This window comes from Oncorhynchus kisutch, linkage group LG9, assembly GCF_002021735.2.
Source record: "Oncorhynchus kisutch isolate 150728-3 linkage group LG9, Okis_V2, whole genome shotgun sequence".
Lineage (NCBI taxonomy): Eukaryota > Metazoa > Chordata > Actinopteri > Salmoniformes > Salmonidae > Oncorhynchus > Oncorhynchus kisutch.
In genome coordinates this window covers 27336873-27349408 of record NC_034182.2, presented here as the reverse complement: position 1 = coordinate 27349408, position 12536 = coordinate 27336873, and the positions used below count along the sequence as shown (strand labels likewise).

The following is a 12536-nucleotide window of genomic DNA, read 5'->3' as shown; positions in this document are numbered from 1 at the left end:
CCTGTTCATGGATGTCTGGCAGCTCCTCCCCCTACCCCATGTCACCTGTTCATGGATGTCTGGCAGCTCCTCCCCCTCCCCCCATGTCACCTGTTCATGGATGATGTCCGACAGCTCCTCCCCCTACCCCATGTCACCTGTTCATGGATGATGTCTGACAGCCCCCCCCCCCCCCCCCCCCCCAATGTCACCTGTTCATGGATGTCTGACAGCTCCTCCCTTCCCTCCATGTCACCTGTTCATGGATGATGTCTGACAGCTCCTCCCCTCCCCCATGTCACCTGTTCATGGATGATGTCTGACAGCTCCTCCCCCTCCCCCATGTCACCTGTTCATAGATGTCTGACAGCTCCTCCCCCTCCCCCCATGTCACCTGTTCATGGATGATGTCCGACAGATCCTCCTCTCCCCCCATGTCACCTGTTCATAGATGTCTGACAGCTCCCCCCCCTCCCCCCATGTCACCTGTTCGTGGATGATGTCCGACAGATCCTCCTCTCCCCCCATGTCACCTGTTCATAGATGTCTGACAGCTCCTCCCCCTCCCCCCATGTCACCTGTTCATGGATGATGTCCGACAGCTCCTCCCCTCCCCCATGTCACCTGTTCATGGATGATGTCTGACAGCTCCTCCCCTCCCCCCATGTCACCTGTTCATGGATGATGTCTGACAGCTCCTTCACCATGTCTTTGAAGTTGCCCTTCAGGCCCTCGTGGTACTCAAACTGGTCCTCCTTGATCAGACGCTCGTTGATGTCCAGCGCCATGCTGCAGGCTTCCACAAACCTCCTGCATAGACAGTACAGACAAACAGATCCACACACACACACCAATAGTTACATGGGGACAGAGGGTGGTGTTCAGCAAGTCATACTTCATCAAATATCAATACTAGTTATCCATTAAGGGGATGACATATTCAATGATTTGCTCCACAACTTGAGTGTGAGCTTTGCGGAGCAGCTGATATCTTGGCACGGTAGTGCGTTGTCGGTTGGGTAGTCTACACATACCTGAATATCTCCTTGAGCTCCATGGCTTTCTTATTGTTGGACTGGGACTTGCTGGTTTTGGAGTCGTCCAGAAAGGCTCTGGCATACGCCATCGGACCAGCGTTAACCTGTGGCACACAAGACAAGGGAAGGAGTAACAATCTTTAAGAGGAATGAATATCTTGGGTATTTAGTTTCACTCTCAGGTAGTGCTGGGTGACCACTATGCTGCCGATGGCGTCTAGATCAACTCGTAGCACAACGATAACATCATTGGATACCCTCCTGTAGGTTTTAACCCCGACCCTGTTCCTGGAGAGCTACCCTCCTGTAGGTTTTAACCCCGACCCTGATCCTGGAGAGCTACCCTCCTGTAGGTTTTCAATCCAACACCGGTTGTATCTAACTTCATTCAACTTATCAACTATTAGAATCAAGTGTTCTAGCTTAGGATTGGAGAGAAAACCTGCAGGACGGCAGCTCTCCTGGACTAGCGTGACCAACATACACACAATGAACGGAGTAACGCAAGAGAGAACCAAATCCTAAAATCAACACTACAAGTTCTGGCATGAAAACATGAATATCTGCATGAATGCACAATGATCTCATAGTGGTTAGAAATAACATCTACGTGTACAGGGACACAGCCCTGCAGTTTACTGTGGTGTCAAGCTGTAGTGTTAAGGTCTGATGCTAGTATGTGGTGTTCCCTGCATGCACTAGCTGCTTCCTGTTTGACCCCAGGGAGTGTACCGGCTGCCTTGGCAGCAGCTAATGGGGATCCTAATGAAATACTAAACGAACAGAGTGATGTGGCTACAGTAAGGTCTCGTCTACCTGTACAGAGACACAGCCCTGCAGTTTGAGCTGCAGCTGGATCATGTCGACCTCCTGGGAGGAGCAGAGTTTGGTCAGCTCGGCGGTGCGCGCCCGCATCTCGTCGATGGCCACATCCACAGGCTTCAGCTCTACCTGCTTCTCCCCCAACACCTCCACACGCTTCTTCACATACGGAAACGTGTTGGCCGCTGGACAGGAGAAATACACATAATTCAGCATATTCACACCCTTTATAACATAATCTATTATCACACATGTTTAGATCATTCCTCTAGCCTGGGGGCCAGTCTGTTCCTGCTCTCTTGAGAACTTGGCTTGAAAACGACGGCAATGGCGTTGGCAAGAGCACAAACAGATTTATTTTTCGCAAAGGGCAGTGTGTTGGTCGCTGCCCAGGAGACTCACCACACACAGTCGGTTCTCATATAAACACACGATAAAGTTATTTCATTATGATAACAATGTTTCCCATTAGTGTTTCCTTTATTCTCCTTGTATGGGAATGTGTTGGCAGCTCAGAGGGGAGTAAATAGCACAGTTCCAGGTATCTTCCTTATCCTGGAGTCATTTTTCACACAACTTTCACTTTCTCTTGGTTTTCTGAGAAACTCTCACACTTTTAGGAAGCTAGAGTCTACTAACTGGCAGTCCTGGGTCAAATATACAAAAATATAATTTTGTACCACAATTTTATAGCAACAACATTGAGTCAACATCACTAAACAAACAAAGCACACATGATAATGCTTTTACTGCATATTGGTCTATTTGTAACATCCTGTGTGTCAGGTCTGTGGGTAGAAATGTTGACAGATATTTGAGACAGGCGGGCCGGCTGTTGTTTAATGTCAGTTGTGACAGTGGGATAATCATGAAATGGCCAATGACAATGGTCAATCAAAATGTCTATATCATCATGTGATAAAACAATTGCAGTGGATATAAGCCATTTAAATGGTCCTATAGCGCTTCAGTTATCAAATGTATTTTATTGCTTGTACCCTCATAAACAGAATTAGCCAGTGGTTAGCTGTAAACGTTCTCTGTCAATTCTAAGGAATAATGTTTACTACTGTTAAAGGAAAAAGCCACTGAAAAACTATATTTTGGTATTTTATTCATTAGTCCTCTGTTGATACAGTCCCAAAATGTTTTGCACCACAGCAGTCAATTTTTCAAGATATCGAGTCCAGGCCTTGTCGCAGCCGGCCGCGACCGGGAGACCCATGGGGCGGCACACAATTGGTCCAGCGTCGTCCGGGTTAGGGGAGGGTTTGGCCGGCAGGGATGTTCTTGTCCCATCTCACACTAGCAACTCCTGTGGCAGGCCGGGCGCAATGCACGCTGACACAGTCCGTGTTAAGCGGGCATTATGTCAAGAAGCAGTGCGGCTTGGCTGGGTTGTGTTTCGGAGGATGCACGGCTCTTGACCTTCGCCTCTCCTGAGTCCTTAAGGGAGTTGCAGCGATGGGACAAGACTGTAACTACCAATTGGATACCATGAAATTGGGGAGAAAAAGGGGTAAAAATAAATAAATAAATAAATTCAAGAAGCAAACAAAGTGTCACCGGCCACATCACGATGATGATGATGCAAAATGGACAAAAGAAACTATGGACTAATGAAAAAAATATCAAAAGATAGTTTTTGAGTGGAGATTTCCTTTAAGGGTAATGTGGAACCGATGTCACTATCATTTCTTGTCTCTAGCCTAGTGCTTTAAAAAGTCGTGTTATGAAGTCAGTGGGTTTCTGAACTTGCAGTAATTCTCAAATAGTTTAGATGTTAGTGTAGCTCATCTAATAAGAAATTAAACAAGCTGTGTGCACAGTTGATGATGGTTTTAATTGAAAAGCTTGTATACTTCTTTGTCTCCAGTGCAACACACAAACAGTGGTATTCTGTTTGTCTAAACAAGGTTGAAATATGGAGGTTTTAGTCATAGAGAGGTCGTAAAAATGTTGTAAAGCAAACAAACGTGTTGAAATTTTTGTAGGTGTGTTAATAATAGTTTTAAATAGGTTTCACTAGGCGGCTTCCACCCGGTTACGTAACCCTGCACCTTAGAGGCTGCTGCCCACATAGACAAATAACATTTTATTTGAAGAGGTTGTAAAGTTAACTATTTGTATGTTTTTTCTTTGTTGTAAAAGAGGTTAAGTAGTTTTTAAGCTAAAAGAGGTTGTGAAGCTAACTGACTTGTGAGTACGCTCCTCCTCTTGCATTGCTCCTCCACCCCACCATGTTTCTTCCCCGTCAGCGTGTATGGCGTTTCGAACACAAAGCGGTTGATGTTGTGGCACTTCTCAAAGTCCGTCTTCTTCTCTGGACAGTCCTTCTCGTCAAAGTAAGGCTTGACGAAGGTGACCTGGATGTAGGCGAACTTGGTGTCTAGGTCTTTGGGGTTGACCTGTTGGAGATAGGAGATTGGTATGGTTGGGCTTGTTAGATAGAACTGACAACTCCAATAAAGGAAGCAAACTATTTGTTTGTACTATTTACCCCTTTTAGGAACCTGTAGGTAGTGTCCCAAATGGCAGCCTATGCCCTATATAGTAGACTACTTTTGACCAGGGCCCATAGGACTCTGGTCAAAAGTAGTGTACTAAATAGGGAATATGGTGCCATTTGGGACACTATCATAGTCACTACCTTGTTGGAGTCTTGGATGATCTTGACGCTTTCCGTTCCAAACTTGTCCCCATAGAGCCCTAGAAGGCGCTGAGAGATCTCTGATAGGCCAGTGAGTTTGGGCTCCTTGTACACATACTCCTTACCGTCCTCCTCCTCGAAGTAGCCCTGTCAACAACACAAAGTAGCCATTGGAGGCAGAGGGATGTTCATGCTGGCTATGTTGCATTACTAAGCAAGGAAAACAACAACAGCTGCAGCCTACTCAGGAGGAAAATATTCAGTCATAATTCAACTTGTCTCTCAAATGTGCAATAAATACAAATCAAATCAAATGTATTTATAAAGCCCTTCTTACATCAGCTGATGTCACAAAGTGCTGTACAGAAAACCAGCCTAAAACCCCAAACAGCAAGCAATGCATTATATTACAAATAATGCTGTGACTGATATTTCCTGGATTATGTTGTAATATAGCTTTACAGCTGTGCTTTTCTCAAAATGTATAATATATACATTTTTAACAAAATCTTTATTGGCTTTTTTAAATGTACTGTACAGCATCAGAAAACATTACAATTAAACATGAATTCATCATTTTCTAACATCCATCTATTTGAAACAAGGTTGTCCTTTTTGTGCTACTGTAAAGTAACTGAGACACTCATTGGGCCTTAGGACTCTCCAAACAACTCTAAATACAAAACATCACATATAGACTCAGATACACATCATCCCTTATATATCTGAAGAGAGAAGTGAAACTAAGCCTTATAGGTGTTTTTTTTTTTCTCGCCATTTAAGCCCTGCCACAACCATCCTCCTCAGAGGCCACTAGCCTCTAAGGGATTAGTGTAATTCCACCTTTATCTAATCTCCATCTGTCAGGTAGGGAAGTTACCAAGAGAGAACACCACATTTTAGGGTTCACAGGCACTGGATATGGACTGATATCAGATATGGTTAAAAGATGACCACAGATACCTCGATGATGCTACCAACAACATGACAGACCAGCACAATTGTTGTTATTTCTTCAGTAATTGATAGAAAGAGTTTATTTTCTCCCCCCACAAAATAGAAGAGAGACAGGAAGATAACACCTAGAAATATACAACAAAAATGCATGGTCTCTTTTTACTGTGACGAGTTCCCCAAGTAAAGGGCACTCCATCCTTGACAGAGAAGAACCATTGGTTGAGCCATCATACTAAACATTTATTATTTTATAATCCGATATCCATACTGGCATACCGGTTAATGCCCAATCCATTGTTTACTTAGAAGTGGTATGATAGTGTGGATGTCGGAAAGGAGCCAACGACTACAGTTCATCCCCAGTGTCTCTCTGTCTGAACCAGAATAAGTGTTTTTCACAGCTATAAAAAGAGAATGGAAGGAAAACACAAGGTGAACTTGTGTCTTTCATCTCTTGTCCACATGCCGACCCACCTGCCCGTAGAAAGCCACTCTGAAGTAGGTCCCCAGTAGTCTCCGGCCTGTATGCATCACCTCCAGGATCTTATTGTAGGCTCTGTGCAGCGTGTCATACAGACGGCTCAGTTTCTGAAGGAAACATACACAAAACTGGGTATTAGTGTGTGTGTGTTTGGGTGTATTTACTCATTAGTGTGCCCGTCATTGTTGAGTGTATGTATGTGTGTGCGTGTATGGTTGAAAAGTTACCAGTAATCTACTTAAGTTACTGGAATCTTCTGTAATTAACATAAAATATATATTGTAACTTTGGTCATTTATACCTGAATAACTTTTAAAACATTTATTCAAATATAGTTTTTTAAATATTTTTTATATCTGTGTCCATATTGTCCATGAGTTTCTAGTAGATAGACCATATGGTTCAAGAGAAAATAGCCTAATACATTTTTTAAAAGCATTAATCAACAACGGCATTATTTTAAATTAACTCTGCAACTATTGAGTTTTCTTCACAACTGCCACCAGTTTGGCGCTGAAACATTGACAACAAATACATTTGGACATATTAAATAAATAAATAAGGATTTAAGAAAAATTGAAATATATTTCCCTGATATTAAACACGGATATTAAACACCAAAGGTATTCACTAAGTTGATGGTTTATATTTAGGATCATATTTTACAGCTTTGTCATTCTATTTTTTATTATTTAATATACACTGAATAATAATATAAACACAACATATAAAGTGTTGGTCCCATATTGTCACGTTCTGACCTTAGTTCTTTTATTAGGTCTTTGTGTTAGTATGGTCAGGGCGTGATTTGGGTGGGTTGTCTATGTTCCTTTTTCTATGTTTTGGGATTTCTGTGTTTGGCCTGGTATGGTTCTCAATCAGAGGCAGCTGTTTATCGTTGTCCCTGATTGAGAACCATATTTAGGTAGCCTGGTTTCACTTTTGAGTTGTGGGTGATTATTTATCGTGTTAGTGCTTGTGCCACACGGGACTGTTTCGTTTGTTTCACTTTGTTATTTTGTATGTTATAGTGTTCAGTTTGTCTTATTAAAAATGGACAATTACCATGCTGCAAATTGGTCCGATCTCTCTTACTCCTCATCAGAGGAAGACAACGAACATTACATATATTTCTTGAGCTGAAATAAAAGAACCCTGAAATGTTCCATATGTACAAAATCCTTATTTCTCTAATTTTGTGCTCAAATTTGATTACATCCCTGTTAGTGAGCATTTCTCATTTGTTTTGAGGGAGAGTGCAATTGGCATGCTGACTGCAGGAATGTCCACCAGAGCTGTTGCCAGATAATTTAATGTTAATTTCTCCAACGTCGTTTTAGAGAATTTGGACGTATGTCCAACCGGCCTCACAACCACAGACCCCGCCCGTGTATGGCGTCGTGTGGGCGAGTGGTTTGCTGATATCAACATTGTGAACAGAGTGCCCCATAGTGGTGGTGGGGATATGGTATGGGCAGGCATAAGCTACAGACAATGAACACAATTGCATTTTAGCGATGGCAATTTGAATGCACAAAAATACCTCGACGAGATCCTGAGGCACATTTTTTGAAGGTATCTGTGACCAACATATACACATTTGCCGGGGTGGAAAAAGTACCCAATTGTCATATTTGAGTAAAACTGAGATACCTTAATAGAAAATGACTTAAGTAAAAGTGAGTCACCCAGCAAAATACTACTTGAGTAAAAGTTTTAAAGTATTTGGTTTTAAATATACTTAAGTATCAAAAGTAAATGTAATTGCAAAGATATTCTTAAGTATCAAAAGTAAAAGTATAAATTATTTCAAATTCCTTATATTAAGCAAACCAGACGGCAACATTTTCTTGTTTTTTTAATTTACGCATAGCCAGAGGCACACTTCAACACTCAGACATCATTTACAAATGAAGCATGTGTGTTAAGTGAGTCTGCCAGATCAGGCAGTAGGATGACCAGGGATGTTCTCTTCATAAGTGTGCGAATTAGACCATTTTCCTGTCCTGCTAAGCATTCAAAATGTAACGAGTACTTTTGGGTGACAGGGAAAATGTATGGAGTAAAAAGTACATAACTGTCTTTAGGAATGTAGTGAAGTAAAAGTAAAAGTTGTCAAAAATATAAATAGTAAAGTTACCCTAAAAAACTACTTAAATAGTACTTTCATGCATTTACACTTAAGTACTTTGCACCATTGCATATTTGTATTCCCAGTCATGTGAAATCCATAGATTAGGGCCTGATGAATTTATTTTGATTGACTGATTTCCTAATAGCATGTTGCTTTTATATTTTTGTTCAGTATATTTAAGGACAAAGAGATGGCTAGAGATGATCTGAATTTTAATTTTTTTATTTAACCTTTATTTTACTAGGCAAGTCAGTTAAGAACAAATTCTTATTTACAATGACGGCCTAGGAACAGTGGGTTAACTGCCTTGTTCAGGGGCAGAACGACAGATTTTTATCTTGTCAGCTCGGGGATTCGATCTAGCAAACCTTTCAGTTACTGGCCCAACACTTAACCACTAGGCTACCTGAAGTACCCAAAACGGTCAATAAATGTCTTAAAATAGACTACATAAAATCCTTGAAAGATACCTAAATTTGTGTAGTTTACTGGTAAACTTTGAAAGTTTATAGCAATGTTCCATCAAATTCTTTACAGCACTGAGCAAATGTCAGGTCTGCTGAGTGCAAACTTGAATGTCGCGTTTACTGTGAACACTGAGGCTGTACCCACGTTTTATGCTCGTATGAACCAATCACTCCCCTATTACTGACTGCAAATGATCTTTAACTGGGCTAATAACTCACCAACTAGCAAAGGATATGAACAACATGTGCACACGTGTCTACATGCAGCTCTCGCTTTGATCTCAAAACAAGCACATCTACTCAGGACCACTGCTGTAAACACAGTCCTCAAAGTAAATGGCACAGATCCATATATGGCAATGATCGATTTGAATATAGGCCTTCGGCAGCTCTGAATGGTTATGGCGCACCGGTCTGTGTAGAGTACGGGCTTAGTCATGCCAATAGAATCCTACTTCGATGCGTTTTGCCTACAACAAAAGTTTGTTTTGTTATGTTGCATTGAAAGTGGCTAATATCACATTGATTAGATCACAATTGCCACAGTAAAGGGAAACATTGATAGTGTTAACTTACAGGGAAAACTCCTCTCTCCCTGGGCTGATATTTCTTCTGCACTCTGTGCAGCAATCCCGGGGAGCTGCGCTGTCCGCGCAATCGCGCAGCTTAGAGGAAACATTGGTTTCCAGTAATGTACCCTCCCTTTGCAACAATGTGTGTGTGTGTGTATGAGTGCGTATGAGTGTGTGTGTAATATTTTCGGGAACTACTACACTGCATGACATGTACAGTAAATCACCAGGAGGCTTATGTACCACCCTATTAAAACAAATTATGTGTCTCACTCCTCAGAGCGAGAGAGAGAACAGAAATCGGCCAAAGGAATGTGCCACTGGCAACAGACACAACAGAGTCAGAATTCCAAATGGCACCCTATTCCCTATTTAGTCCACTACTTTTGACCAGGGCCTATAGAGACTTTGGTCAAAAGTAGTGCAATACTTTTTTAAAAAGCCAGAGCCAAAGAGAAGACCGTCCTAGCATGAGAAGATGGCGAGTGGAACATGATTAGGGTAAACTTCTCATGGACAGTATTTTAGTTTGAGGACTTATTCCATAAACTGACTGGCTGAGCTTATTTATGCTGTATAAACCCAAGGGACAGAGTAGTGGAAAGCTTTACAGAGACAAACAGGAAGTAGTCAATATTGTCTGTGCCCTTCAATGTAATTGTCTCAATCTGACAATAGAATCCTTATTGTGGGATTCACAAAGTAGCCCTTTTCCCATGGACAACTGCATTCAATCACAGAATGGTTTTGGGTATTTTAAAAACTACTACTACTACTACTAATTCAGCCAGATAGACTCCTCACACAGCTGCTTCCACTTTACAAAGACACTGCGTAAACATCGTTCTTGATGATTCAATTTACATTTCAGTCTTGTTTATGTGTGTATGGTTGTGTGTGTGTGTGTGTGTGTGTGTTTGGCTCGTACCTGGAACTCATGGCGTTTCTCGTAGACAGGGATAATGAGCTTGGCGATGTGTGTAATCAGCTCGTATCTCTCTGCTTTCCACAGCCCCTCTACACACAGCTCTAGACGCTCCACTAAGACCTCCTGTAGGGCAGACCAGGAAACAGTCAGTGAAAACAGCCAGGGCCCAGCGAACATCAATAGGCATCAGCGGATTACAAGCTAGAGCCTGCTATATTTATTGTACAGTGTCTTCAGAAAGACTTATGTTGTTGTTGTATTACAGCCTGAATTCAAAATAAATTATATAAAAAATTCTAACACATCTAAACACAATACCACATCATGACAAAGTGAAAAGATGTTTTTAGAATTTTTAGCAAATTTATTGAATATTAAATACAGAAATATCTCATTTACATAAGTATTCACACCCTTGAGTCAATACATGTTAGAATCACTAATAGCAGTGATTACAGCTGTGAGTATTTCTGGGTAAATCTCTAAGAGCTTTGCACACCTGGATTGTATAATATTTTCACATTATTCTTTAAAAAATTCTTCAAGCTCTGTCAAGTTGATCATTGCTAGACAGATATTTTCAAGTCTTTCCATTGATTTTCAAGCCGATTTAAGTCAAAACTGTAACTAGGCCACTCAGGAACATTCAATGCCGTCTTGGTAAGCAACTCTAGTGTATATTTGGCCTTGTGTTTTAGGTTATTGTCTGCTGAAAGGTGAATTTGTCTCCCAGTGTCTTTTGGAAAGCAGACTGAACCAGGTTTTCCTGTGCTTAGCTCTATTTCGTTTATTTTTATCCTGAAACACTCCCTAGCTCTTGTCGATGACATGCATACCCATAACGTGATGCAGCCACCACCATGCTTGAAAATATGAAGAGTGGTAGTCAGTGATGTGTTGTGTTGGATTTGCTCCAAACATAACGCTTTGTATTCAGGACATACACTGCTCTAAAAAATAACGGGAACACTAAAATAACAAATCCTAGATCTGAATGAATGAAATATTCTTGTTAAATACTTTTTTTCTTTACATAGTTGAATGTGCTGACAACAAAATCACACAAAAATTATCAATGGAAATCAAATTTATCAACCCATGGAGGTCTGGATTTGGAGTCACACTCAAAATTAAAGTGGAAAACCACACTACAGGCTGATCCAACTTTGATGTAATGTCCTTAAAACAAGTCAAAATGAGGCTCAGTAGTGTGTGTGGCCTCCACGTGCCTGTATGACCTTCCTACAATGCCTGGGCATGCTCCTGATGAGGTGGCAGATGGTCTCCTGAGGGATCTCCTCCCAGACCTGGACTAAAGCATCCGCCAACTATTGGACAGTCTGTTGTGCAACGTGGCGTTGGTGGATGGAGCGAGACATGATGTCCCAGATGTGCTCAATTGGATTCAGGTCTGGGGAACGGGCGGGCCAGTCCATACCATCAATGCCTTCCTCTTGCAGGAACTGCTGACACTCCAGCCACATGATGTCTAGCATTGTCTAGCATTAGGAGGAACCCAGGGCCAATCGCACCAGCATATGGTCTCACAAGGGGTCTGAGGATCTCATCTCGGTACCTAATGGCAGTCAGGCTACCTCTGGCGAGCACATGGAGGGCTGTGCAGCCCCCCAAAGAAATGCCACCCCACACCATGACTGACCCACCGCCAAAACGGTCATGCTGGAGGATGTTGCAGGCAGCAGAACGTTCTCCACGGCATCTCCAGACTGTCACGTCTGTCACATGTGCTCAGTGTGAACCTGCTTTCATCTGTGAAGAGCACAGGGCGCCAATGGCGAATTTGCCAATCTTTGGTGTTCTCTGGCAAATGCCAAACGTCCTGCACGGTGTTGGGCTGTAAGCACAACCCCCACCTGTGGACGTCGGGCCCTCATACCACCCAGTCTGTTTCTGACCATTGGAGCAGACACATGCACATTTGTGGCCTGCTGGAGGTCATTCTGCTCCTCCTTGCACAAAGGCGGAGGTAGCGGTCCAGCTGCGAGGTTGTTGCCCTCCTACGGCCTCCTCCACGTCTCCTGATGTACTGGCCTGTTTCCTGGTAGCGCCTCCATGCTCTGGACACTACGCTAACAGACACAGCAAACCTTCTTGCCACAGCTCACATTGATGTGCCATCCTGGATGAGCTGCACTACCTGAGCCACTTGTGTGGGTTGTAGACTCCGTCTCATGCTACCACTAGAGTGAAAGCACATCAGCCAGGAAGCATAGGAACTGAGAAGTGGTCTGTGGTCACCACCTGCAGAACCACTCCTTTATTGGGGGTGTCTTGCTAATTGCCTATACTTTCCACCTGTTGTCTATTCCATTTGCACAACAGCATGTGAAATTTTTGTCAATCAGTGTTGCTTCCTAAGTGGACAGTTTGATTTCACAGAAGTATGATTGACTTGGAGTTACATTGTGTTGTTTAAGTGTTCCCTTTATTTTTTTGAGCAGTGTATTCACAACTTGCAGACTTGTTTTCGAGTTGCTGTGCGTTTTGT

General features: G+C 42.4%; 1 protein-coding gene across 6 annotated transcripts in view; it reads right to left on the bottom strand.

Annotated features, from left to right (window-relative positions):
- Nucleotides 1-12536, bottom strand: part of dock11 (dedicator of cytokinesis 11) — a 106918-nt gene that overhangs the window by 3485 nt on the left and 90897 nt on the right. For all 6 annotated transcript variants that reach the window (XM_031832272.1, XM_031832267.1, XM_031832269.1 and 3 more), the window contains 7 exons: nt 10028-10150; nt 5920-6033; nt 4489-4635; nt 4036-4246; nt 1833-2023; nt 1014-1120; nt 651-789 (listed from right to left, as the gene is read on the bottom strand). In XM_031832272.1, coding sequence (XP_031688132.1) covers nt 651-789; nt 1014-1120; nt 1833-2023; nt 4036-4246; nt 4489-4635; nt 5920-6033; nt 10028-10150 — 1032 coding nt within the window. The remainder of the gene's footprint in view (nt 1-650; nt 790-1013; nt 1121-1832; nt 2024-4035; nt 4247-4488; nt 4636-5919; nt 6034-10027; nt 10151-12536) is intronic.